This window comes from Linderina pennispora (assembly GCF_002104995.1).
Source record: "Linderina pennispora strain ATCC 12442 chromosome Unknown DL89scaffold_10, whole genome shotgun sequence".
Taxonomy (NCBI): Eukaryota; Fungi; Kickxellomycota; class Kickxellomycetes; order Kickxellales; family Kickxellaceae; genus Linderina; species Linderina pennispora.
The window spans coordinates 709705-735283 of record NW_024468258.1 but is presented as its reverse complement, the minus strand read 5'-3'; the positions used below and the strand labels follow the sequence as shown (position 1 = coordinate 735283).

General features: G+C 56.5%; 12 protein-coding genes across 12 annotated transcripts; 7 read left to right on the top strand and 5 right to left on the bottom strand.

Annotated features, from left to right (window-relative positions):
• Positions 1-73: 73 nt before the first annotated feature.
• DL89DRAFT_294289 (adenine phosphoribosyltransferase) lies at positions 74-604 on the top strand (the record flags this gene model as incomplete). Its single annotated transcript, XM_040890498.1, has 1 exon — positions 74-604. The coding sequence occupies one exon, from the start codon at positions 74-76 to the stop codon at positions 602-604; it is 531 nt and encodes a 176-aa protein (XP_040742213.1).
• Positions 605-776: 172 nt separating this feature from the next.
• On the top strand, positions 777-1148 carry DL89DRAFT_225074 (Tctex-1; the record flags this gene model as incomplete). The annotated part of the gene is made up of 1 exon (XM_040884728.1): positions 777-1148. One exon carries the CDS (start codon positions 777-779, stop codon positions 1146-1148), a length of 372 nt encoding a protein of 123 aa, XP_040742212.1.
• Positions 1149-1442: 294 nt separating this feature from the next.
• On the top strand, positions 1443-2063 carry DL89DRAFT_216099 (cyclin-like protein; the record flags this gene model as incomplete). The annotated part of the gene is made up of 1 exon (XM_040884305.1): positions 1443-2063. A coding segment is annotated over one exon (621 nt), but the record flags the coding sequence as incomplete, so codon positions are not given.
• Positions 2064-2594: 531 nt separating this feature from the next.
• On the bottom strand, positions 2595-4580 carry DL89DRAFT_204848 (uncharacterized protein; the record flags this gene model as incomplete). The annotated part of the gene is made up of 1 exon (XM_040884058.1): positions 2595-4580. A coding segment is annotated over one exon (1986 nt), but the record flags the coding sequence as incomplete, so codon positions are not given.
• Positions 4581-5033: 453 nt separating this feature from the next.
• On the bottom strand, positions 5034-6885 carry DL89DRAFT_225227 (uncharacterized protein; the record flags this gene model as incomplete). Its single annotated transcript, XM_040884738.1, has 2 exons — positions 5034-5756; positions 6556-6885. The coding sequence occupies 2 exons, from the start codon at positions 6883-6885 to the stop codon at positions 5034-5036; spliced, it is 1053 nt and encodes a 350-aa protein (XP_040742209.1).
• A 1365-nt stretch (positions 6886-8250) lies between these two features.
• DL89DRAFT_33045 (uncharacterized protein) lies at positions 8251-8830 on the top strand. Its single transcript, XM_040891555.1, has one exon. The coding sequence runs from the start codon at positions 8334-8336 to the stop codon at positions 8700-8702; it is 369 nt and encodes a 122-aa protein (XP_040742208.1). The 5' UTR covers positions 8251-8333; the 3' UTR covers positions 8703-8830.
• Positions 8831-12761: 3931 nt separating this feature from the next.
• DL89DRAFT_217484 (fungal chitin synthase) lies at positions 12762-14249 on the top strand (the record flags this gene model as incomplete). Its single annotated transcript, XM_040884333.1, has 1 exon — positions 12762-14249. A coding segment is annotated over one exon (1488 nt), but the record flags the coding sequence as incomplete, so codon positions are not given.
• Positions 14250-14832: 583 nt separating this feature from the next.
• On the bottom strand, positions 14833-15551 carry DL89DRAFT_268909 (uncharacterized protein). The gene has a single exon (XM_040888077.1). It carries the CDS (start codon positions 15544-15546, stop codon positions 14863-14865), a length of 684 nt encoding a protein of 227 aa, XP_040742206.1. The 5' UTR covers positions 15547-15551; the 3' UTR covers positions 14833-14862.
• A 1169-nt stretch (positions 15552-16720) lies between these two features.
• On the top strand, positions 16721-17714 carry DL89DRAFT_268908 (uncharacterized protein). Its single transcript, XM_040888076.1, has 2 exons — positions 16721-16812; positions 16891-17714. The coding sequence occupies exons 1-2, from the start codon at positions 16750-16752 to the stop codon at positions 17377-17379; spliced, it is 552 nt and encodes a 183-aa protein (XP_040742205.1). The 5' UTR covers positions 16721-16749; the 3' UTR covers positions 17380-17714.
• Positions 17715-18870: 1156 nt separating this feature from the next.
• Positions 18871-19365, bottom strand: DL89DRAFT_294281 (uncharacterized protein; the record flags this gene model as incomplete). The annotated part of the gene is made up of 1 exon (XM_040890497.1): positions 18871-19365. The coding sequence occupies one exon, from the start codon at positions 19363-19365 to the stop codon at positions 18871-18873; it is 495 nt and encodes a 164-aa protein (XP_040742204.1).
• A 142-nt stretch (positions 19366-19507) lies between these two features.
• Positions 19508-23410, bottom strand: DL89DRAFT_294280 (ARM repeat-containing protein; the record flags this gene model as incomplete). The annotated part of the gene is made up of 7 exons (XM_040890496.1): positions 19508-20174; positions 20209-20216; positions 20251-20730; positions 20762-21303; positions 21356-21890; positions 21925-23298; positions 23375-23410. 7 exons carry the CDS (start codon positions 23408-23410, stop codon positions 19508-19510), a joined length of 3642 nt encoding a protein of 1213 aa, XP_040742203.1.
• Positions 23411-23568: 158 nt separating this feature from the next.
• Positions 23569-25546, top strand: DL89DRAFT_278735 (beta subunit of succinyl-CoA synthetase; the record flags this gene model as incomplete). Its single annotated transcript, XM_040889526.1, has 5 exons — positions 23569-23915; positions 24052-24179; positions 24449-24839; positions 24907-25059; positions 25166-25546. The coding sequence occupies exons 1-5, from the start codon at positions 23862-23864 to the stop codon at positions 25544-25546; spliced, it is 1107 nt and encodes a 368-aa protein (XP_040742202.1). The 5' UTR covers positions 23569-23861.
• Positions 25547-25579: the final 33 nt, after the last annotated feature.

Below are 25579 nucleotides of genomic sequence, written 5' to 3'. Positions count from 1 at the left end.
ACATCGGCCTGGGCGCAATCGCCCTTTTGCTCTGCAGAATAGTACTTTTTTTCCAACCATTTTTCACTATACAATGTCGTTTACGATTGAGCAGGTCAAGGCGCTTGTTGCCGAGTACCCGGATTTCCCAGAGAAGGGCATTCTGTTCCGGGACATCTTCCCCATTTTCCACCATCCGGCAGCGGTGGAGTGCCTGGTGGAGCACTTTGTGGAGCGGATCCGGTCGCTGGACAAGCGCGCGGACGTGATTGTCGGATTGGATGCGCGCGGGTTCCTGTTCGGCCCGCTGATTGCGCTGAAGCTGAATGTGCCGTTTGTGCCTGTGCGCAAGCAGGGCAAGCTGCCGGGCAACGTGGTCAGCGCGACGTACGTGAAGGAGTACGGGCCGGATGTGTTCGACATGCAGGCCGACTCGATCAAGAAGGGCCAGAACGTGGTTATTGTCGATGACCTGCTGGCGACCGGCGGCAGCTGCAAGGGCGCTGAGGACCTGGTTGCGAAGCTGCAGGGCAACGTCATTCTGAATGCCTTTGTGATCAAGCTTGTTGGTCTGGAGGGCGACAAGAAGCTGCGGGCGCCGACCTATGCTCTTATCGAGTGCTAGAGCAATACACGGAGTTTTCTTTATTTCGTTTTCATGAACCATAGTGTGTCTGGATGCACATACACAGCCTAGTTTTTTTTTTTTTTTTTTTTTTTTGAGGATCCTGGTGGAAGGGAGAGAGGACGAGGGAAAGGAACAGGTTCAGCAGCGATAAACACATTTTCGTATACACATGGCGGCATTTCAATCCAGCAGCACGCTCGTGCGGCCCGACTACATGTACAAGTTCCGCGCAGCGACAGCCAAGCCGGTGATTGCGGAGGTTCTGCGGGCAGAGCTAGGCGACAAAAAGTACGAGGCCGAGGACATGGCGGAGCTGACAAAGACGGTGGGCGAGCAGATCAACACGCGGCTGAGCAAGGAGTCCGGGATGGAGCGGTACAAATTCGTCAGCAATGTCAGCATCTTCCAGAACACCGGGCAGGGCGCGCGCATGGGGTCGAGCGCGCTGTGGGATAAGGAGTCGGACTGCGTTGTGCAGGAGACCTTTGCCAGCGAGTCGCTGAGGTGCGTGGCAGTGGTGTTTGCGGTGTTTGTGTATTGACAGGCGGGCGATGTATGCTGAGCTAAAGCTGCAGGCCACAGCATAGTTCAAAGGGCTGTCCAGAGTTTTTTTTTTTAAAAGGGAAAATTTTTTTATTTCACTGCTGCTGCATTTCACACTCTTTTTTTTGGCTGGTTTAGCGTTCATTTAATTCGGCGTGCGCTGCGTTTTCTTGGACCTTGTTCTAGACGCTGCACGTTAGTAGTTTGACCAAAAAAAGAAGGGCTTGTTAACCACGACAAACCAAGGGGAGGGAATAAAAACGCGGGCCTACAAATGCAGAGTCAGGAAGCGACGGATTGGCAGTTCACGCGCGAGGACCTGGGACGCACCCCGTCGGTGGGCAGCGGGTGGACGGTGGAGCGGGAGGAGCTGGACCGCGCAAAGGCCTGCACGCTGATATACTCGGCAGCGCGCAAGCTGAAGCTCCCGCAGGTAACCTCAGCGACGGCGTGCGTGTTCCTGCACCGGTTCTTCATGCGGCACTCGCTGCGCGACTACCACCACTACAACATCGCAGCGACATGCCTGTTCTTCGCGTGCAAGTCTGAGGAGACGCTGCGCAAGCTGGACGACTTCATTCCAATCATCGTCCACTACGCGTCCAAGGGCCTGCGCACGGCGGCGCCGGGCACGGCCGAATTCGACAAATGGCGGGCGGTCATTCTGCGCACCGAAATCAGCCTGCTGCAGGCCCTGTGCTTTGACATGGTGGTGGGGCATCCGCACGTGCAGCTTGCGGCGCTGGCCGAGGAGCTGAGGCTCGGGAGGCGCGTGAGCCAGATGGCGTGGAGCTTCATCGGCGACTGCCTCCGGCTGCCCGTGTGCGTGGTGCATGCGCCGCGCGCCATTGCCTGTGCCGCCGTGTCGCTGGCCAACCGGGTCAATGCCGTGGCCGATGACGCATGGCTGGACCGCGTGGACGTGGGCCGCGCCGAGGTCGCCGAGATTGTGCAGTGGGTGCTGGAGTTTTATTCCCGCGAGGCCCAGTCGCGCCTGGCTGGCGCCAGTGCTGAGCATGCTGTCGAGGTGTCGCCGACGCCTGCGTCTTCGCCGGGCTCCAGCATGTCGCCGATGAACTGACAACAAAACCACCACCCTTGTATTTTAGACATAAAAGACCCTTTTGGACAAACGCCCCTATGTGCGGCGCATGTTGCTCATCAGCTTGCGCAGGTTGTTGTTGATTTTGGTGCGTGTGGCTGTTGCGTTGGCGGCCAGCGACGCGAGCACCGGAGAGTTGGATGTGTCGTCGTCGGGCTCGCTTGGGCTGCTGCTTGCCGACATACCGGCCGGCATACCGGTGATTCCCAGCGGATCGGGGCTCTGCCTGACTGCTGGTTCCTTCGGGGCTGGCTCCTTCGGGGTTGGCTCCTTCGGGGCTGGCTCGTTGGGCTTTGGCTTCTCCTTGTCCACCACCAAGCGCCTGCTCAGCGTCCGGAAGTACATCGGCTGGTCAGCCGGGCGGATGCCTTTCAACCCCAGGATCTGCTGGAACACATCTCTGGGCGCACTGGCATACAGCAGCAGGAACCTATCGACCAGCGCATCGGGCGGATCGGGCGGCGCCAGAATGGCCTTCAGCAGCGCCTCAATACGGCCCATGCCTGTGGCCACGATCTTGGCATACGCCGGCGGCGGGCTTTTCCCAGGCATAGCGGCCAGCGCAGCCTTCAGCGCCTGGGCATCCAGCAGGAGCTGCTCGGCGCCCTCCTCCGACACCACCCGGGCGCTATGGATTGCCGCCAGGTACCGCTGCGTAATGCGCGCGGCCAGCTTGTCGCAGAACGTCCGAAAGTACCGCATGCTGCTGAGCGCCCGCTGCGATGCCTGCGCGGCTGCCTCCAGGGCTGATGCCACCAGAAGCACGTGCGACGACTGGTCGCCCACTGCCCGCACGCTGCCCCACGACACCTGCGACAGCTGCGCCAGCCCTGGCTCGCACATGGCCTCGGCGCCATCCACCAGCGCCCGCACCCCTGCATTGGCAGCACCTAGCAATGCCTCGCGGCTCTTGCTGAACGACACCTGCGGTCGCAGGGGCTCGGAAATCCGCTCTACCAGCTTCTGCTCCAGCTGCGCAGCCGCCGACGCGCAGTAATCAGCCGTGTTGATGATCAGACAGGCGTGGCCCAGGTCTGCCAGTGCCGAGTCCGCCGAAATCCGCGGCAGCCGCTGCTCCAGAACGTCGCGCGCATACTCCCCCAGGTACTTGTCGAACACGCGCGCCAGATCCAGCATCGCCGCTCCGGTCGTCAGCGCCGCGCACTGCCGCAGCGACTCGCGGTACTGGTACAGAATGTCTGTGCTCGACGCCAACACACTCAGCGCTGCGTCGTCGTCGGCCGCCAGCGGCTCGCCCTGCACGCGTCGCACCAGTGCCGCGTATTTGGCCGACTCGCTCTCAATGTACACCGACATGTACGGCTCGAAGGCACACGAGATTGCCCCCACAAACGTCTCCGAGGGCTCGTTGAACCGCTTATCGCACTGCGCCTCAAACGCCAGCGTGTCGCCCAGCGCTTGCAGCAGATGCCCTACCTCCAGCGGTGCATGCGTGGCCATGATCTCCGCCAGCTGGTCGCGCGTGGCTGTGGCAAAGGCTCGCGTCACGTGCTCGTCCACCCGCCACGCCGCCGGAAACACCCCGGCGTGTGCGTCGCCGTAGTTGCGCAGAATCCGCCGCAGCCACGCATACCGCCTGGCCACATGCTCCAGCTGCGCCACGTCATCCTGAACCATGAACAGCGCCGCATACGCCCGCATCTGCACTGCGCTGTAGAACTCACTGATCCGCCCGCCCGCGCCCAGCGCATCCGCGCACACGCACGCATCGTGCATCTCCTGCGCATCGCCCACCAGCACGCCCTGCATGTCAAACCCCTTCTCCACCACCCCGCACACCTCTGCCTCCAGCTGCATCTGCAGAGCCATCGCCGCATCGCCCAGCTGCGCAACTCTCGCCACACGCTCATACCCAGCCAGCGCCTCGCGCAGCCCGTTGACCGCCAGGACCGCCTGCGCCGCCTCCTTGTACCTCTGCTGCTTGGCCAGCACCCGCAGATGCTCCACCGAGGCCACCAGCATCTGCAGCCGCTTCATTGTGGTCATGGCCGCCGTCAGGTTGCGCTTTGCAAAGTCCAGCGCGCGGATATCCTGCGTGATGTCCTGGACCGTGCGCTCGGACTCGCGCGCCTTGGCCTTCATGGCTGAGATCCGCTCGTACAGCAATGCGATGCCCGCTGTGGTCGCTGCTACGTCGGGCGGCCGGCCCTGTGCCGACTGCTGCCGAAGGAGGTGCCGGATGTCTTGCGTGGTGGTTGCATGCCGGTGTCGCACATTGGCGACTGCGATGTCTACGCCTTCCAGCGACGCCTCCGAGCCGAACAGCCGGTCGACGTACGCTGCCGGCGCAAAATCCACGCTGTCGAGATGTCCCGCCCCTGATCTGCCACTGCCCTTTGTCTTTGAGTCTGTGCGAGTCATCCAAAAAAGTGATTTTTTATTTTTGCCTTTTCTATCCTCCCCATGCCATCCTCGCTCCTTGACTTCCAAACCCAGCGCCAGCCAACTATGGCTCCCCCATCCCTCACCAGTGTCCTACGTTGCAGACTACTGCCTAGTACTATTCTGCCCGCTCTCGAAAATACCCGCTGTCTTGTACTACGCGTAGATTCTGCTACATCTGCCTGTTTACGGTCGCCTCTAAGCTCCACCCCTCGTACCGGGCCCCTGCCAAGGCAGGCACATGCTCGGGAATGCAGTGGCCATGTAGAGGCGCGACAAGAGATTCCGCGTGGGTTTACAGAGATATATAGAAGGAATGCAAGAAAAGGGTGCCTATTTAAGGAAGGAGATAATACTAAGTAACCGGCCTACTTTGCTTTAGTACGGAGGATACGCCTGCTGCTGGTACTGCTGCTGTCCGCCCTGCTGTCCGTACCCGCCGTACTGCGAATTTGTGTTGTACTGCGAGTTGGTGTTGGCAAACGACACTCCAGCCGGCCCCACAGTGTTGGCCGCCTGCCCAGCATACGGCGCAAACTCGTCGTCCTCGTTCAGCAGCTCCTTGACCTCCCACACATTGCCCTTGCCGCCAACGCTGAACTCCAGGTCCTCCTTGGTGATCGAGTCCCAGTACTTGTAAATCATCATCACCGACAGCAGCGTACAGATCGTGCCAAAGAACACTCCGTCCACGTAGTGCTTGATCGCATCGCAGATCTTGTTGCTCAGGAATATCTGGATGCACTGCCCGATGATAAAGAACACCACCGCAAAGCAGATGTTTCCCAGCGGCCAGTACTCGTCCAGCGTGTTCACCACCAGGATAATCTGCAGAATCACGTACACGAACAGGCAGAACGGGTTGAAGATAAAGTGCACGATGAACAGCCCGATCGGGTGCGCCGGCGTAAACGACGCAATGCCCTTGAACGTCGCAATCGAGATAAAGTACATCACTCCGAAAATCACCAGCGACGTCAGCCGGAACGACCACAGCGACACCGCCGTTCCGTCCTCAGCCCACTGGAACCCAATGAACCCGTTCAGCATCAGGCACCAGCACATCGCGCTCGTCAGTCCAAGATACCCCGCCACAAAGTACTACATCCAATACGCCAAATAAGCGAAAAAAAAAAAATTAGTAAGTGTTTTTGTTTTCGTCCCAGAGAATGTCCATAGTCTTTCCCCTCTAGTCTCCATTGTGCGCCTTGCGTCAGAGGCCAGCCCGCGATATTCCCACCACCACTCCCCAGCCTCCCTTTTCCCCGAGAGCCCCTCGCTCTCCACACGCACACGCACACGGCAGAGGGCAGATGCATCCGCTGGGCTGCCTTGCCCAGACCCCTCCCAGGAGGTCAGACCTTCCCTCATTGTGTGCCTTTGTGACAACCACAAAGAGAATGCTACGACAAACCCACTCCAAGGCCATGAATCAAACACAAATTCGAAGCAGCCTTGTGTGTGCCGTGTGCTCTGTTGGGGCGGCTTTCTCGTATTGGCCGTGCGCACTCTCACCACTGCCAACCATCCCACACGCATGTCTCCTCATTATTCTCTCCCCTCCCATCCCCTCCCGAAAAAGGGGAGACAAAGGAATGAATAGACCAAGAGGAAACAAAAGAGCGGGTAGTAGGCAATAAAAGCACCGACCGAGAATGATAGACCCACACCCAAAGAGAAAAAAAGAGCACACCAACGAAAACCAGAGGATCGACAAACAACGAGAAGACCGTCTGACAGCAGTGTGGTGTGTGTATCTCAATCAAAACGACCACAGCCTGCAGTAAGAACTCAAAAAAGGAGGGAGGGAGGGCGAGCCAGATAGACATCCCCCCACCTCCCAAGAGAGAGCAGACTCATCCCAAAAAACAAAAAACAAAACCGCCTCTCGGGTACTTACCGGATACACTGGAGACGCAATCGGAATGATGCCCGAGATCGTGATAAAGTCCAGCACCGTCATCAGGAAGTACAGGTAGAAGAACAGCACCATCTCCTTGCGCCCGACCGCCGTGTACTTGGAGCGCACATGGAAGATCATAATCACTGTCATGAACAGCGCAATGATGTCGATAATAAGCGACGCCGCCTGGAAGATGAGCGCGCTGCTCACCTCAATGTTACGCGCGTAGCAACTGGGCTCAAACCCAATCTGGTTTGCCCCCAGCAGCGGGCACGCTGCCATCTGCACCGTGTGGCAGATCTGGTCGTAGTAGCCGAACTTGTACATGGCCCTTGTGTTGTGTCTATAAACGAATGCCGAGTCTGGGTCGTTGTTTTCCCCCGTGTAGAAGCGCGTAGACTCTAGTTATTTCGCAGCCCAGCCGAGAAAAAGAATGGAAACGGGTGCACAGGCGTGAAAGGAAAAAAGCGGTGGAGCCCGGTTTGCAGGGAAGAAGAAGGTCAGAAACGAAGCTTGCTGTTGCGTCGCTTTATGCAAAAATGAAGCGCTCGCTTAAAAAGGCCTGCCCGCAACAACCGACGCTTATGTCTGTGGAGGTGTGTAATAGGAAGAGGAAAAGAAAGCGGTCCGGTACTATTCCTTCGGGGAGAAAAAGCCAATTGGAAATACCAAGAAACGAACAGAGGTAGAGAAGAAAAAAAAAGTCCAGGAATTGCTGAAGGAGAAGAGGAAGACGAAGCAGCCCGACAGGCTTTTAAAAAATAAAGCGACCAGCCGTTGGAAGAAGCCTGATTTGGTCCAATAGTGCCTGTGCTAAATTTAGAAAGTTTTGGCGGCATGCTGTGGGCCGGCTTCAAAGGCTGTCCCAACAAGAAATCTTTTAGGGCTCTCACTGGCTGAGCGCTGTTTTCTACTCTCATTCGACCATCCTGAGAAGAGCGCTCGCCTGTGACGGTGACTGGTGCGAGTCGCTGAAATAAATTGCTGCGTATCCCCCTGGTGTTTTCGACGCTGAAATGAAAGCGGTGTGATGCCACAGGCAAGGCAACTGCGCCATCATCTCAATGTGAACCATGAAGGGGAGCAGCAATAGTCGCTGCCACCCTAATTTCGTCGTTCACGTCATGATCGGCCAGCACATCTACATGCTGACACATCTCTCCCCGAGCCGCCGTGCTCTCCACTCCTCAATCACTTCACCTCCGCATCCTATCCGGCTTTGTCACGGAACGGCCATTTCGTACTTGCTTACGTGCTCAAGCCCCAGCATCCATGACACCTCATACACTTGTCTGTTGACATCCCACCACGCAACATTTTCAATGCCGAAAATGTGCATCTGCTACTATTCGATTCGGTCTCTCCACACACAGGATCTCAGCCATACTGGCTTGATATCTGACATATTCCCCCGCACATCCAAAGCTCAAACACTGGGTTCCTGGGCCGGACTGCAAACCTGCAACGTTCCAAACAGATATGCTACAGGTCCCTCCCTCCCTCTCCCATCCTTCACCTTGCCGCTTTTCATATCCTTGCACGACTTGTCGATTTCTGACACCCCCTTGTTTGACCACATTTGCACCTATTTTTACATCCACCTTGACACCCACGTCGATTGCCAACCCAAATCTATTTTTTGCGCAAACTGCGATTCCCACTGTGGTATGTCGAAATCAAGTAAAAATGCAGGCCGGTATGCGTCGTCATCGCAGCCAGACACCAACAACCCACACAGATCGACGAGTGCTCGGCACATTAGCGGTACCAGAACAATGCCAGCGCAGCTGTCTGCCAAGGACAGCGAAATCCGCAGCACATATTCGAAATCGCAAATCAACCAAGCAACCCTGGTCACCTCTGTGCGCAGAAGCCCCGAAAGCAGGCGAACACTGCTGCGCGCATGTATGAGGAACGATCTGGGGACATTTCTCTCGCAGCTACGCTCTCTGAGTGAGCAAACAACCGCCAACGTACGGGCGTCAAACCAGATCACACCGCTGATTATTGCGTGTCGCTACAACTCCACCAGCATCGTTGGCTGGATCTGCCAGAACGACAAAGCAGCGCTTGAATGCCAGGGTAGGAAACATTGGAGATGCCTGATAGTGGCACTAAAAAGTGCAGCAGAACATTCAGCCTAATACTCGCTTTTTCTTTGTTTGAAAGCGTTTAGATGCCCGGGGCGATACTGCGTTGCATCACGCGACAGCCAGTGGCTACAGAGAATGTACCTCGACACTATTGAGGTCAGGCGTGTCACCAACCTGTCGCAACAAGGAGGGTGTGGCTCCAGTGCATCTCGCCGCATACCACGGCCACATAGATATTCTTGAAGTGCTTCTGAGTCACGACAAACTAGCACACGAGGCCCGTGACGACACCGGCAAGACGCCGCTGATGCTGGCATCGTTCCGCGGCCGGAGACGAGTAGTCGTGCTGCTTCTGGCCAGGCGAGCACACGTCAACGTCCAAGACAAGGTAGGTACTATACCAGTACACGCATGTCGCTGTGCCTTCAGCAAGCCACTAAACCAACCCTATTTGTGTAGTCAGGATGGACATCGCTCATGTACGCTGCCTTTACTGGCCGCATCGCCATCTGCCGAGAGCTCTTGGAGCATGCTTCAATCCGGATCCTCACTGAGTACAAGCAGGGAAAGACCGCGGCAGACCTGGCCCGCGATGCCGGCTACTACGAGGTTGCTGATGTGCTTGAAAACAAAGAAGTTGTAATCTGCACCCCAAGCCTCCCTGACGGCCACTACATGCCGAAGCTCCGGCCCACCTCACAGTCCACAATCAGCACCCAGGGAGCACCCAGCACGAAGGCGCCACTATCTGGATGGCTGCCAGCTACCCAGTCCAGCACCCAGTCCGTCAAGCACGCGGTTGCCATGTACCCGACCGCCCAGCCACCACTAGCCCCCATGCATAGAACAGCGGTGCCTCTGAGGTCACTGAGGATTCCGCCACGACAAAAGACTGTCGGCAACCAGCCACTACTGCCAGTGCTGAGCGAAGCAGCAGAGCATCCAGCAGTGGAAACAGGCACGCCAGCCCGGCCACAGGCTGAGGTGGCTTCGGCGAAATATACGGGAGCCCGAATCCAAGCCACTGTCCACAGACCGCCGCCAGTACATAAGCCGGATGTCTCCAAAGCCCCAGCAGTGCATCAGGAAACGCCTATGCCTCAGCGCCCGCAGCTTTCGGCAATAGATGTTTCTGCGTCACAGCGCGCAGCGCCGCCTGTGCGCAATAGCTCAATTCTCACCGAGGTTCCGAGGCGGCCGCCGCCTTCAATACTGTCTAACCAGAATCGGGCACCGGCCGCAGTATCCTTGCTGGCCGGCAGCACGAATGGTCTCAACATCGTGGTCCCGAAGCTGCAGCAGCCAGATCCATCATCCAAACGTAGAGGGACGGTTACAGTGCGCAATACCCCTGCTCCGCAACTTTTGCCTTCAGTAGGCTCTCACCTGGACCAGGTGCCAGCAGCAGTGGCTACAGTGGCTGGTAATAGTGTTGCCAGTGGCAGTCTGGTTCCAAAGGTGCAGAAGCCAGCTTCACCGCCTAGGCAGAGTACTGCTATTGCATCGCAAATTCCGTCAGTCCAGCACTGCACCATTGCACCACAGCCGCTGAGGCGCAAATCGCGCTACCGAAGCTTGCCCAGGTTAACGCTGCATCCGCTTCAAAGGACACCACATATGAGATTCCAGCAGCAGACAAATGTTCAGCCGCCGTCAGAGCAGAGGAGCACTGTCGGTGTCCTTGAGCGCATAAACCCCAGCCCGCACCATGCATCTGCTGCATCAACTACCGGTGTTCAACCCAGCAGCTCTCATGCACCATATGTGCAGATACCGATATCCAGGCCGCTTGCGACTGTCTGTTCGGTCTCGTCTGAACAGCCCCTGATACCTATCCGTCAGATGTCTGTTAGCGGCAGTAGGAACAACCTGGCACGGCCACCGACAAGTAGCCACGAAGTGAGATCCAATCTACGTCAGAGCATGCGGTCGCTGGTAATTCAGCAACAGCAACAGCAACAGCAACAGCAACAGCAACAGCAACAGCAACAGCAACAACAGAGACAACAGCAACAACACGATCATCAGTCAGACCAACAGTCCATGCATGATGTTCGTCATGGTGATCACCACCCTTCAGTTCATAGTCGGGCTCCAGTGCCAAAGCCGGCATATCCCCTCGCTCAAAATAGCTCACGGAAATCTGTCCGCGTACCCGAGCTGGCTCATCGCCCCGGGGGCAGCCCAGACCATCTGTCGGTAGCACATGTAGCCAACGAGCAGTCCTACGGACAGCCGGGTGTCACGTCGGCGCTCAACACACCAATCGACTACGGGGACCAGCATTTCGCCGCGTATTGTGACGCCCAGATCCAAACGAGTCCGTTGCATTCTGTACCACCTCCAGCATCCCCTGAGTCAGCTTGTCCTCAGTCTAGAACCAGTACCCCAGTGCCTACGCCTGGGATCCAGGTGGTCGACTCTGCTCGCATGTCGCCACTATATACGCCTATTGGCAGTACCGGCGAACGAATGTCTCCAGCGCAGCAGGCAGCTAGCCACCTCCATAGCATCGAGCACACACCTCAGCAGCATGCGTTTGCAAACAGTCTTAAGAAGCCTAGTATGCCGGCCTGCCCAGCATCATTTAGCCGCCCTAGCAACCACCTGCAGGATGCGTCGAGACACAGTACCCAATTGCCACCACAGCTGCAAGTGCCCACTGCAAGTGCCCTGCACACACCGATCACAGACAGGCAACCGCATGGGCTCAGCGAAAAACATGAGCCAGCTGCTGCCAGAGAAGGGTGGTCGCGACAAAGCAGTCCACAGGGTTGTGGCGACAGGAGCCTATCTGACAAAATCAAAGACAGCATCTCCCGCGCCTCGCTGAAGTTCCTCGACTACCGTACCGGACAAGCGCTGAGGCGTGAGTCGCGACAGACGGATAAGCTATGCATGCCTGCTGACGTTGCATCGACACCCAGAGTTTCTGGCGATGCAGATCAGCCAGCCAGCAACATTCCTTCCTCAGTGGGACCTAGCAGCCAGCCTCCAAAGCCTACAGGCGTAGAGCTTCTGAAAACCTCTCGCCCAACAAGCACCGGTACACATAGATGGCGCAAGATCGCCACGCCCAACACCCAGCCGCTGATAGCACACGATCCATATAACCGCTACCATGACAGTGCTTGGTTCGGCCCGTACTGGCGCATGTTTGCACGCATCCTGACATTCTGGATGCCCAATTTTGTGCTGAACAAGCTGCTGCGCAAGGAAACGCCCGAGAAGCGGCAGGCGTGGCGCGAGAAAATCGCGCTATGCTTCCTGATCCTGTTCATCACCTTCGTCACGGCCTTGTTCTCGTTCGGTCTCTCCTTCCTGTTCTGTCATCCGGTCGAGCAGATCTCGTTGCAGATGCTGTCAGAGAACCATTCCATGAATTCAACTGAGAAATGGACTGTGGTCCGCGGGCGTATCTATGACGTCTCCGACAAGGACGACATGCAGCATCTGCACCTGGCGCACGAGGCAGTTGGTCATGACGCCAGCAGCCAGTTTGCTCCGTTCCATGACGAGGCAAAGCACTGTCACAACTGGCCGCCAGGCGAATCCGAGACGCACTGTATAAGCCTGTTTGGCAACAACCCTCTGTGCACGGCAGCTGAGTCCGTCCTCGAGAGGCTGAAGCGTCTGCAGACAGACAAGTGGGTTGTGTACCAGTGGGAAGATATCCTGCAAGGCAACAACTCTGAGAAGCTGTTCGTCTACAACGAGTTTGTCTACTCGCTCAAGACATACTTTGCCAACATCGAGATGAACCGGTCTAACCACACCTACTATGAGTACTTTGGTCCAGACCTGACTGAACCCCTGCACCGGATCATCGGTACCGATGCATCTATCTTTTTGTCTCGTAGCGCCGAGCTCCAGGGGCTGATTCCATGTCTGGACACGCAGTTCCGTCTGGGCCGCATCGAGGGTAGTACGATCGGGTGCGTGATATCATCGGCGATTATGATTTCGGTCACTGTCATCCTCAACGCAATCATTCTGATAAAGCTCATATGCGCTGTCGTGTTCGACTGGGCGTTCTCGCTACAGCTGACCAAGGTCGCCAGGCACTTCACAAAGAGCTCGCACACGCGTGTCCCGCATGTCTTGATCACCATCACCTGCTACAACGAGGACGAGGAGACACTGCGACGCACTCTAGACTCCATTGCGCAGACTAACTATGCCAACAACCGCAAGCTGGCATTTATCGTCGCCGACGGTGAAGTGTCGTGCGCTGGAGACCATCGCACCACGTCAGAGATCTTGCGCGGCCTGATCACAAAAATTCCGACTGAAAAGCCCACACGCCCGCTGCCGTATATTGCTATCGGCGAAGGCCCTCGCGAGTTCAATGCCGCCGAGGTCATTCCTGGTGTATACAAGAGCGCCAATGGTGCCAGCACTCCGTGCATACTGGTGCTGAAGGTCGGCACAAAACTCGAGCGCCGCACCGATTCGCCCAAAGCCGGGAACCGCGGCAAGCGCGACTCGCAGCTGATCATCCTGCAGTGGCTCAAGAACGTGTTGATGAACAACCATCTGACACCGCTCGAGTTTGAGCTTTGTCGGTATGCGTCGCAGCTAGCACGTTTGAATCCAGACCAGTTCGAGTACCTAATGATGGTTGACGCTGACACGCAGATTGACGTCGAGTGCATTGCCCGTCTTGTGGCTGCCATGGAGCGCGATGCAGGGATCATGGGGCTGTGCGGTGAGACCAGGATCGCCAACAAGACGGCATCGTGGGTGACGCGGATCCAGGTCTACGAGTACTACATCTCACACCACCTCAGCAAGGCGTTTGAATCCCTGTGGGGCGGCGTGACCTGTCTGCCAGGATGCTGCTCAATGTACCGCATCTTTAGCCGCAAGGCCGCTGCAGGCTCCGTTGTGCCACTGCTAGTGTCACCAGAAGTACTCTGTGCATACAGCAGTACGGACACCCACACCCTGCACCAAAAAAATCTGCTATTGCTGGGTGAGGACCGCTACCTGACAACAGTGCTGCTGCGCGCGTTCCCGAAGCGCAAGATGATGTATGTGCCGCGTGCGATCTGCCGTACCACAGTGCCGGACAAGTTCTCAGTCCTGATCTCGCAGCGCCGCCGGTGGATTAACTCAACCATCCACAATCTGCTAGAGCTGATTCTGGTCACAGACCTGTGCGGCACTTTCTGCTGCTCAATGCAGTTTCTGGTGCTGATGGACCTGCTGGGAAACGTGGTTCTTCCATCATCAGTGGTGTTCCTCTACTACCTGATCATCGCCGAATGCCTGGGCCACCCAGTCGCGCTACCACTGATGCTGATGGCACTAACGTTCCTGCTGCAGGGTATCATGATTCTGATAACCACCCAGCGCGTTGTCTACATATACTGGATGCTCATCTATATATTGGCTATCCCGATATGGAATTTTGTTATGCCCCTGTATGCATTCTGGCGGTTTGACGACTTTTCATGGGGCAAGACACGCATGTGCGGGCCAGAGGCTGATCGGACTACATTTATTACCGAGGAAGAGCGGCTGGCGCTGGAGCCCATCCCGCTCAGGCGCTGGAAGGACTGGATGCGCGACAACCTTCATCGGCTCAACCAGGATATTCCTGAGATAAAGAGCAATGTCCCGACGCCTGAGGCTCCATTCACCAACATCATCCCTATACCTTCGGAAGACGGGAACGAGGTGTTTACCAGCTCCGACAATAGCAAGCCGGTGGATTCTGATCGGCCGGTGAAACAAGTACCAGCACCAGCCAGGAAAGTGCTGACCAGAAAGCAGTCGGCAGACCCGCACTCGTATGCCGGAATATACGATCAGTTGGCGGCGGCTGATGTCTCTTTGTCAAAATCGCCACAGAATGCTCGTACCTAGGTCCCCGCACCGACCAGGCATGTAGATCTCAGATAGCGAGGTGTCTTTGGAGACTGGTGATGCCACTCGAGTAAACGATGTAGATGCTTCACTAATTTTACATTTGGAACGGCAAAAGTTTGAAATAACGAAGGATTGAGCAAAATGACAGTCACAGCCCAGTCCCAGGCAGCCCTGCAACGAATCATGCGCTGCAGAACCCTTATCTTATACCAGAAACCGACATGAGCCAAAGCGCATGGTGGACAGCAGCGGGAAAATACTGGGAACATCGCTCTTTTTCTCTTGTCGATCCTGGCGAGTGAGTGCCGCCTTATCCCCTTCAATGCCCAGGGCCAATTTAATCGCGCTTCTCGTCCTCCTCGGCGCGCTTGGCAGCCTGGAGGGCACGGATCTTGCCTTGGGTGTTGAAGTAGGTGCCGAAAGTGAAGGCAACCGAGTTGAAGAAGGGCACCCAGACAAGAGGGGGCAGGAACTTGGCTGCGAAGAGCTGGACGCAGGGGAACACAACCCACGAAACCTTCATCATGCCCAGCAGGCGCGTGCGCACGACGTTGATGACGTTCTCGATGTTGCGCTCGCCAGCAATGATGGTGTTGGCAGCCAGGAACACCGAGTTCAGAATCGGCGAGATAATCAGGTTCTGGGCCAGGATGGTGAGCAGGGTGTTGAGCTTGTTCTTGGGGCGGTTAGCGAAGACCTTGTTCAGGATCTCGTACAGGAAGTGGTTCAGCGGACCGCTGATGAACAGGCCGTAGAGCGAAAACTGGAGCACACGCTTGTTGACGATGTGCTCGATCAGGCTCTTGCTCACAGGGCGTCCCTCGATCGCAGCGCGCTTCTCCGAGGCCTTCTCAGCCGCACGCACACCCGAGGTGCGCTGCGCAATCTCCTCCTGCAAAAAGTTCAGGGTCGCAGTCGTGCACGCCTTGGTGACCAGGGGGTGGGCGGCGAGGGTGGTGAGGTACGCGGTGAGCAGGGTCACGGCAATGTTCTGGCTAGCGGGCTTCGAAACGGCGGCCATTGTAGACTAGTGCAGGAGTATCTTTGAGAAAAGAGATGGAGGGAATGGGGACTGGGTAGAAAAGGAAAGAAACAAAAGGGATGTCCAAAATGGTGCTTCCTTGCTTGTCGCCAAGGGCGGCCCGGCATTATTTATATGTCCGGCCGACTGTCGCCGAAGCTTCGGGCTCTGCTGCTGGGCGGAGCGAATTTATTCGCGAGGAGGAAATCTGCGAGCGACCAAACAGCACAGGAACTGCATGTAATTTCTCTCCCGTTTGTTCGTGCGGGGCTGCAGTGCGTGCAGAGCCAGCAGCGATCCCTGGACTGCCCAGCGCGCCAGCTAGCCAGCCAGCAGGACACGGCCATTGAATGGGGGCTCCGGCAGATGTCCAGGGAGCCTACACATCGTCATTGGCACCAATCGGGAAGCCATTTGGATGTAGTCGTGAATCAGCCACTCTGCTGGTGCATCAGCACTGTCTACTGGAGAGCACGGTGCGATTCAGTGGGAATTGAACGCTGATTGAAAAGGCGCACTGACTGGCACTTGTCGGCAGGGGCATCCTCACCCTGTGCACCGAGCGGGGGCAATAGAGCACATGTCGCGCCCTTGCCGCCATGCAGACACACACCTTTCTTGCTCCCGTCGGCTTGCCTCGACAGCATGCCTGTGCACTAGGCCCAGCGCCAAAGAAGTGCTACAGCCAATTGCGCAGGCAAATCCTTTTTATTTCCTTCTTCGAAGCGCGCCGGGTCCTATTTGGCACCCATCCCGGAGAAGCGTAAACCTCCGCGATGCGATACAGTATTTGGGAAGACAGAAATGCCAAAATTCGCCGCCGCCGTCGAAATATTGTTCGTCTGCAGACTCGGAAAAAAACGACGTCACGCTCCCACTCTCTACTTCCTGATACGGCTCGGGCGTCTCAGGCACAGAGCGCGTACTTGCTAGATCGATCACGGTCCGTTGATCTACTGGCTTGCCAAGAGTTCCGCGTGCTGCCTCAATTTCTGGGCTTTCGTCATCTGTTCAGCGTGCATTGTATCTCTCGCTCACCACCACCCTCTTATTTCCAAAGCGTGCTTTTTATTTTCCTACATTTGCCTACATAGAATGCTGGACTTTTTGTTCGGGAAGCGCAAGACGCCTCAGGAGATGCTGCGACAGAACCTGCGCGCCCTGAATCGCGCGCAGCGAGAGTTGGACCGCGAGCGCACGAAAATGGAGCAGCAAGAAAAGAAGCTCATTGCCGACATTAAGAAGGCGGCCAAGGCAGGACAAATGGTAAGAGGCCCCGACTTTGTAGGCAAAGCCGTCAGACAGAGGCACACGGTCTAATAATCGTACACCTGCACACTGTAGAACGCCTGCAAGGTCATGGCAAAGGACCTAGTGCGCACGCGGCGGTACGTGCAAAAATTCTACAAGATGCGCACATCGCTGCAGGGCGTGGCATTGCGGATACAGACAATGAGCTCGAACCAGCAGATGTCGACAGCGATGCGCGGCGCGACCAAGGCTATGAAGTCGATGAACACATCGATGAACCTGCCTGGCATGCAGAAGGTGCTGATGGAGTTTGAGAAGGAGTCAGAGATGATGGACATGAAGGAGGATTTGATGAACGACGCCATTGATGATGCCATGGAAGACGATATCGAGGACGATGAGGAGGAATCGGACCAGATCGTCCAGCAGGTGCTCGATGAGATTGGTCTGCAGCTCAACGACTCGCTGGGTGCTGCCCCACAGACTGTTACCGAGCAGTCAGCAGTTGCTGAAGGCGCAGCTGATGCGATGGATGATGATGCTGCGCTGCAAGCCCGGCTTGACAGCCTGCGCAAAGAGTAACGCTGTTTTCATACCCCTCTCCTTTTCAATTATTTCTTACGTGGCCGCCTCTGCTCCTCATATGCAACAGCCATGGGGGATTTCGCTGTCACCACCCCTGCGAGATACTAATACCATACTCATATAAACTTAAGTGCCATGATACATGGGGATGAGGTGCTTTCATCCATATACTTGCATATACTACGAGACATGAGGTTGTATGATTTGCAATACCAATACACCGTATACTCTCTGCTACCGGATGCTAGCGGCGTGCAGAAACTGCTCATACCTCACTCACTGCTGGCTCGACATGAGCAAGAGCCGGCCCATCTTACAAACCGGCAGTTGCCAACCTGAGGATTAATGAGCTGATGATCATTTCACAGTGGAAATCCTGCTGCACATCCTTCGTGCACGGGTCTCAGCATCCGCAGGCTCAGGATACCTGATTGTTCGACATGACCCGGGGATGCCAATGCATATACCCGTGTTAGGGCTCAAGCAAATGGCCTGTCTCAAGACACTGCAGCTACAAGAGGACTTGCAAAGAGACGAGGCAATGGACGGCAGCAAACGGGTGAAAGGAGGATGCTGTTTACGAATCTGTTCAGTTGAGCCTCACAGCGAGTATGTGTGACTCGTTCTATGAATCCTTAAAAATAGTATTTCCTCTTTTGGCCGATGGATTCAGATCCTAAGGTGGCAGATATATCTGAAACCACTGGTATAATCGAACATAGAACCACATATTAAAGCGCTATGCATCCTAGCTTCTTCAGACTTTGTAAGGCCAGTAATTTAATGAACGAATCACTCGACTTTTACATCCTCAGCTCTTGAACCGCGATCTCGCAGCGGTTCTAAACTTCAGGCTCATTTTCCAGCCACTGTGATTCAGGCGATGTTCCTGAACGGTTCCGCCGTTCTACGGCCATTGTTGCCAATGCTTCTGGCACCACCCCTGCAACAAAGAATCCGCGCAAGAGGCGTGCAGTAGCAGGCCACCAAGGTGGGAGATGTCCATGATCGGCATTGCACCAACAACCATCCGACACGTTCAAATGACCGGTTCGCCGTGATGCTCTTATCGATGTGTCAACCCATGCTGACTAGCAGCCGAGCTCGCATCGCGAGCAGAGTATTTCTAGTATAGATTGTGATTCCATATGCAGCATATTATTCAAGATCAAACAAATTGTTACTTTGTAGACAGGATGCACACAAATTGCTATCTGCTGCCTTTGATACTGCCGAGATCTGATACCAGTGTCGAGTGGTAGCATCGCTGGTTCCCTTCTGTTCATATTTCCGCATGTACCTGCTCGGTGAGAGTCAATGTTCAAATGCAAAGGTGTCTTAATGTGACGGTAGAGCATCATTTGAAAGCCTTTCGACACAGTGCGTAGCGCATTTTAGACTATTAAGTAGTATGAAGATGATGTATAGCATCATGGATATATATTCTATTTTTGTAAAAACATGTAGGTAACGTAGAGCCCTTTTCCTTCACTCTTCCATAGCATCGTCATCAGAGCCCGATTCCGACTCCGATTCCGAATCCTCCCCCTCTGCAGCAACACCACCAGCCGCGTGCGACTGCTGCACTGCGCTGTTAGCGCCGCCCTGGGCATCCCGGGCATCCCGCTCGTCGCGCAGCTTATCGACAGTGGTAAAGTTGCCGGTCAGGCATTCGGCAAAGATGCTGCAGATGCTGCGTGCGACTTCGATGGCGCTGTTGTCCTCCAGTGTGATGTTGAAGTCCTCGCTCATGATGTCTAGCAGGAGGTCCTCGAGGTCGCTGGGCTCGGGCTTCTTCTTCTTTTTGACTAGGTCGTCAAAGTGATTCACGATCTCGTCTACCATGTCCTCACGCTTGGTCTGGGAGTTGCGGCCACCCCAGCCGTTCTTCACCGCCAGCTCTAGCGCGGTCCATCTGGCAAAGATATGGTCGACGCCCTCGATAAACGCCTCCTTGTTCGGGTGAATTGCCGGCTGTGCCATGGTTACTGAAAACGAAAATATACTGATGTGGGAAACAGTATGTGCCAAATAGCGATCAGTCCGTAAAAAAATTTGCAGGCTCAAAATTTATTTAGTGTTTCTCAGTGAGCCAGCTGGCTAATAGTATGGAGCATGCTGGCTCTCAGGCAGTTTTGTCCACGGTTTCTGTGGCATGCTCATACATGATCACGGTCTTGTCGTCACCCCTCGTGGAAATAGTGGTACGGAGCTTCTCGTACGCACCATCCTTGGTCATGCCCTTGGCTAGCAGCGACGACGATTTCTTGGCCAGGCGCTCGAGAGTAACAAAGAGAACGAACGACGAGAGGGTGTTCTCGCGCAAGCTCTCGTGTTCTTGGCGCAGCGCAGTACCAGTCAACTTCTTACCAACCAGCTTGGTCACCGCCTCAGCGACGCTGTCCAGCCTCAGTAGCAGCGAACTCGGCGACAGGACCAGCAGCTCTTTGACAATCAGACGCGTTGTGCCTAGGATATCGGCCTCGTCATCGATACCGCGCGCAACCACAGCCGCAGTCTCATCGGGAGTAACTTCGTCGGGGATGTTGCGGACCAGCATATACACGCACTGGAAGGCGATCTTGCGGGCATCCAGGCCATCGTCAACACGCTTCTTGAACGGGCCCATGGTGATGATGCGGATCAGGCTCTCATCAACCTCGGTCTGCTTGTACAGGGCAGGCTCAAAGCCCTTCACCAGGCCGCTTAGCTGCGATGGCTTGTTCTGGGCCACCGAGTAGAGCAGCAGCAGCGTGAGCCGGCGAATGCTTGATGTCCGCGTGGCCCAGATTCTTGAGAACCTCAGGCAGGACGCTCCTGATGTACGTATCGCGCTGGGAGACCGGCAGTCTTGTCCGACAGAATGACACGGAAGGCAGTGATGGAGGCGATGGCGGCCACAGCGTTGGGGCTGCCAGTACTGGTTGCGATCTGCGGCAGGTACTTCTCTGGGTAGACCAGACCAAAGATGGCCAGTGACTGAGGAATCAAATCCGGCACAGTTTCCTGAGCGCCCAGAACAAACTGCAACAGACACTGCCACACAGAGTCGATGGTAGCGCTGTCGGTACTGGTGCGCACGATGACATCAGTTGCGGTCTTGACAGCCTGGATCCGGCTGCCCTGGTATTTCGCATCGGATGCGACAGCAGAGGTAAAAAGATCGCCAAAGACGTCTGGGTACTTGCCAACGTAGTTGCCCAGGGCCAGCGCCGCCTCGGTGCGCACGTCCTCGTGCGAAGAGCCCAGGTGCACGTCCAGCTGCTTGATCAGCTCATTGTCTGCTGGGAGAGTCCCATGGGTAGCAGCGATTCCAAGGGTACGCAGGGCCAGCATCAGGTTGGCCACCTCAGCGTCGGTCGAGGACGAAGGTCTGCACAATTTCGGCCAGGTGGTCGCTGGACCAGGCTACCCCCTGTGCCCTGAATAGTCCGCTGTACAGCGCATAGAGGCACTTGCTGGTGCTGCTCAGTGAGTTCTCGGGGTACGTGAACTGGGTCGAGGTGCTGTTTTGGTAGCTGCGCAGCGCCGCACATTCGCTGTAGGTCGAGCTCCAGCTGCGGAACAGACTGGCTCTCCATCCCTCAACGACCGCGGGATAATGTCTGCCAACGGTCTCAAACAGGCCGCACAGCTCAGTAGTGGTCTGTGGGTCATGGACTGCCGACGATGAGAGCGTCTTGTTTATGACGCCAATCGACCTCTGCACTTCGTCTTCACTGGCCAGGGGCATAATGATGGTCAGCAAGGCCAAGGAGACTGGGGGAGTAGCCGTGGCATGTCGGCCGACAACACCCAGGACCTCGTCCAGCGCGCCATTGGGGTTGCCAGCGAGACCCGCGTCGCCATAGTTAGCCAGGCTCTTGACCAGCTCGAGTCCAGCCGTCAGCGACTTGATATCGCCCAGCTTCAGTAACTCGCCTGCCGTGCTAAGCAGAGAAGCCGCAGAGTCAACAACCACCTGCTTCGGAACATGCGTCGGCTGTGCAACAGCCATTGGCCAGCGCCCGGATGGAAGTGGCCGCCAGGGCACTGCTCTTGTCCCGCGCTGCCAGCGTGGCCAGGCACAGCCCCAGCACATCAGAGCCGATGAGGTCACCAAAGCACTTGACTGCCGTACTGGCAAACTCGATGGCGCCGGTGCGTACGGCCTGGTCGTTGGAGTAGACAAGACTGAGCACATCACGAGCCGACTGCCGGACCCATCCAACCGCTGACGAGATGTCCGTGCCATGCTCATCAGCCGAGGCTCTCAGTGCAATGACAAGCTTCTTGGCAACAGTAAGGCTGGTTGACGGAACCTGGAACACGGTACTGGCAAAGTTTTTGGAGACCAGCGCGCTAACTGCAGCGATGAACCGGAAAAGCTCGGGTGTGATCTGGTGGCGCTCAAAGAGCTGGCTCAGCAGCTCCAGCACGTCGAGTTTCAGGTTGGCGTTGACCAGGCGGGTCGATGCCGACTGCAGAATGCCGAACGACTCGCTAGCGCTGAGCGTGTCCGCCACCTGCTTTGGTGATGTCCTCCAGCGAGCTGTCCAGCACCGACGGGCTGATGCCGACGAGGCGCGCAAGGATAGCAAACGCCAGCTGCTTGGTCTCGGTCGACTTGGGGTGCGTCTTGATCGTGGCCAGCAACGTCGACACAACCTGCTGTGCCTGCTGCTCGACGGCCTCGACCAGTCCGTTCTCGACATCCATGCCCTGCTCGTCGTGGGGCTTGATAACCTTTTTGATCACGTCTAGCAGAATTGCATAGGTAACAAGCACCTCGCTGCGCACCACATCCTCGCGCTCCTTGAACCGCTTGATCAGGCTATCGCCGACCTTTGACAGCAGCTTGTTGGCGTCAGTCAGGTTGCTCTGCTCCAGGGCTGCCAGGAGCTTGACAGCACCAAGACGTACGCTCCACGAATCGTCCTCATCGTCTTCGTAGATGCCGTCGTCAAAATCGTCTTCGAACTCGTCTTCGAACTCGTCGTCCTCGTCGGCATCGTCGTCCTCGTCGGCATCATAGTTGTAATTGGGGTCGAAGCTGATGGCAGTGATTCCTGCAGTGTAGATGCGGTCCAGCTTGCTGCCAATGAGCTCAGGGCTGTGGCTCACTGCCGTCTCGAGGGCCATCAGGGACGTGACGCGGCGCTCGCCCTCGGCCGAGTCGACGATGCTCAGCTCGCGCTCCAGAATCTGGCTCAACAGATGCGCGATGCGCAGCGGCTTCTGGCGGGCAATGGTGACCAGGACACGCAGGTAGTTGCTTGCCTCGACGTCGTTATTGCTGGTGCTGTAGCGCTGCATAATGAACTGGAGAGCTTCGTCAGAGTACTGGTCGGGCACGTGGATGATGAACTTGCCCAGGGCCACAATGGCACGCTTGCGGACAGACACCATGTCGCTCTCGAGCATCCCGAGTAGCACATCCTGCACTTTCGATGCCAGGTTGGCGTTGGTGCCCAGCCCCTCGCCAGCGCGGACCAGGATAGTCGACACCGTATCGACCAAATCAACCTTGACTTCCGACGACAGCTCGTCCTTGTGTTTTGTCAGCACCGTGCATACGGGCTCTGACATCTGTGCAATGGCCTCGTTGTCGTCAATGGTGTCAGGCAGCCGGTTGAGCACTGAGCGCAGCGTCGCGCTGAGTGTGGTCCGGCGGTCGGCCAGCTTCTTGTCGCCAATGTTGTCGCAGATTTTGGTCACCGTGGCGTTCATAATCTCCGTGCTAATGAACTTGAACAGCACGCCCAGGCACTCCATTGCGTTGTTCTGCACCTGGCTCTGGTTGTCCGACAGCGCGTTCGTCAGCGCCGCTGCCAGTACCTTGCCGTCATCCCTGGGCAGGCTCTCGGTTGTGTCCTTGAGTGTGTTGCTCACGTCGCTGATAGCCATGATGCGGATATCAAAGTCGCGGTCTTTCATCTACCGCAGGAGCGTGTGCCCTGGTTAGTCTATGCGGTTGGATACTGCGTGTGGCTGCTATGCGTATGTCACTTACCCGCTCGATGATTTGCTGCACGTTGTGTATGGCCATTTTCACTGAAATTGAAGCTGGGAAATAGCAAATGCAAGCTCGGGTGTAGAAACAACCTCCAGCAGCTCCGCTGGCCTCTCCAAGTTGTCACTTTTCCAGCTGCCGCCTCCCTGCTGCTGCGGGTGCAGACACGATGACGACGCAGTTTGATATGATTTGATCTGTGTCGTGTGATCACGTCGATAGCGCGTTCTAGATATCGATTTCAGCCAGGCGAACGGGACATGCCCACGAGCGGGCTCGTGAGGCCTGCGTCCAACGGCAATCCGGTTGGTGGGCGATAACAGCTGCTCCGACAGGCTGCCCAAATAGCTTTTCCCCGAAATCGCTAATTCTCCTAGAGCGTGGCCATTCCCCTACCCTTCGCTTCTACAAGCCAGCCTGCTTTCGCTCCATCTTTTGTTCTCTATCTTTCTTTCCTCTCTCTGTCAACACATACACTCGACCGACCATGTTCCGTCTCTTCGCCAACTCCTCCAAGAGCGCTGTCCGCACTGCTGCCAAGGTAAGTTTCTGCGAATCTGCGGAAGGTGTTTTTCTTTTTGAAATCCGGGACGTAATCAGGTTGGGCCAGCAGCGGCGTTGAGGCACTAGCGACTAACCACCACCCTCCGTTCCTGCCAGCACTGTAGAACCAGCAGGTGCGCAACCTCAGCATCCACGAGTACATGTCGGCCAACCTTCTGGACGGCGCCGGCATCAAGGTCCCCAAGGGTCTTGTCGCCACCACCCCGGAGGAGGCCTACGAGGCTGCCAAGAAGCTCGGTAAGTAGTAGGATAGCACCGCAGGCGGGGCGGGCTGGACACGGACTGGCAAACACTTGAGCCTGCCTGGCCCGTTCACTCCCGAAAGCACCGACCGAGCCCGTGCGAACATTTCGCTGGCTCAGCAGTCACAAACAAAAAAAACGTGTCCGCTTCTACAGAGCGCTGAAAGAAAATTATTGGGGACACGACACGAGAAAAAAACTTCGCAAGGCAGCAGATCTACTAAACTAGGAGTTGCCTATTTTAGGTACCTCTGACCTTGTCATCAAGGCCCAGGTCCTGGACTGGCGGTCGCGGTAAGGGATCCTTCGACAGCGGTCTGAAGGGCGGTGTCAAGACCATCTACAGCCCCGAGGAGGCCCGCAAGCTGGCTCAGCAGATGATCGGCCACAAGATCTTCACGAAGCAGACCGGCGCCCACGGCAAGCCGTGCAACAAGGTGTTCATTGTCGAGCGCAAGTACGTGCGCCGTGAGTACTACTTTGCGATCCTGATGGACCGTGCGACTCAGGGCCCTGTTATCGTCGCCAGCTCTGAGGGTGGTGTTGACATCGAGACTGTTGCCGCCGAGAACCCCGATGCTATCATCAAGCTGCCCGTCGACATCAAGACCGGTCTGTCGGCCGAGGCTGCCCAGGGTCTGGCTGAGAAGCTGGGCTTTGTGGGTCAGGCGCGCGACGAGGCCACCGATGCCTTCCAGAAGCTGTACAAGCTGTTCATCGCCTAAGGACGCCACCCAGATCGAGATCAACCCGCTGGTCGAGACCTCCGACAACCAGGTCATGTGCATGGACGCCAAGTTTGGCTTCGACGACAACGCCAGCTTCCGCCAGAAGGACGTGTTTGGTCTGCGCGACCCGACCCAGGAGGACCCGCGTGAGGTTCAGGCCGAGAAGTGGGATCTGAACTACATTGGTCCTTGACGGCCGCATTGGCTGCCTGGTCAACGGTGCCGGTCTGGCCATGTCGACTATGGACATCATCAAGCTGCACGGCGGCGAGCCTGCCAACTTCTTGGACGTCGGTGGTTCGGCCACCACTAAGCAGATCTCGGAGGCATTCAAGATCATCAGCTCTGACGCCGGTGTCTCGGCTGCTCTGGTCAACATTTTCGGTGGAATCATGCGCTGCGACGTGGTTGCCCAGGGTATCATTGATGCTGTTAAGGAGCTTGATCTGAAGATCCCGCTGGTCGTCCGTCTGCAGGGCACCAACGTCGACGAGGGCAAGAAGCTCATCAACGAGTCGGGCATCTCGATCTTCCCGTGCGACGACCTGGACAAGGCAGCCGAGCTCGTTGTCAAGCTCAGCGACATCACCAGCCTGGCCCAGAAGACCGGCGTCCACGCCAAGCTGTCCCTGGCCTAAGCGCTGTTAGAGGAAGCCTCAGTTACAAGCCCT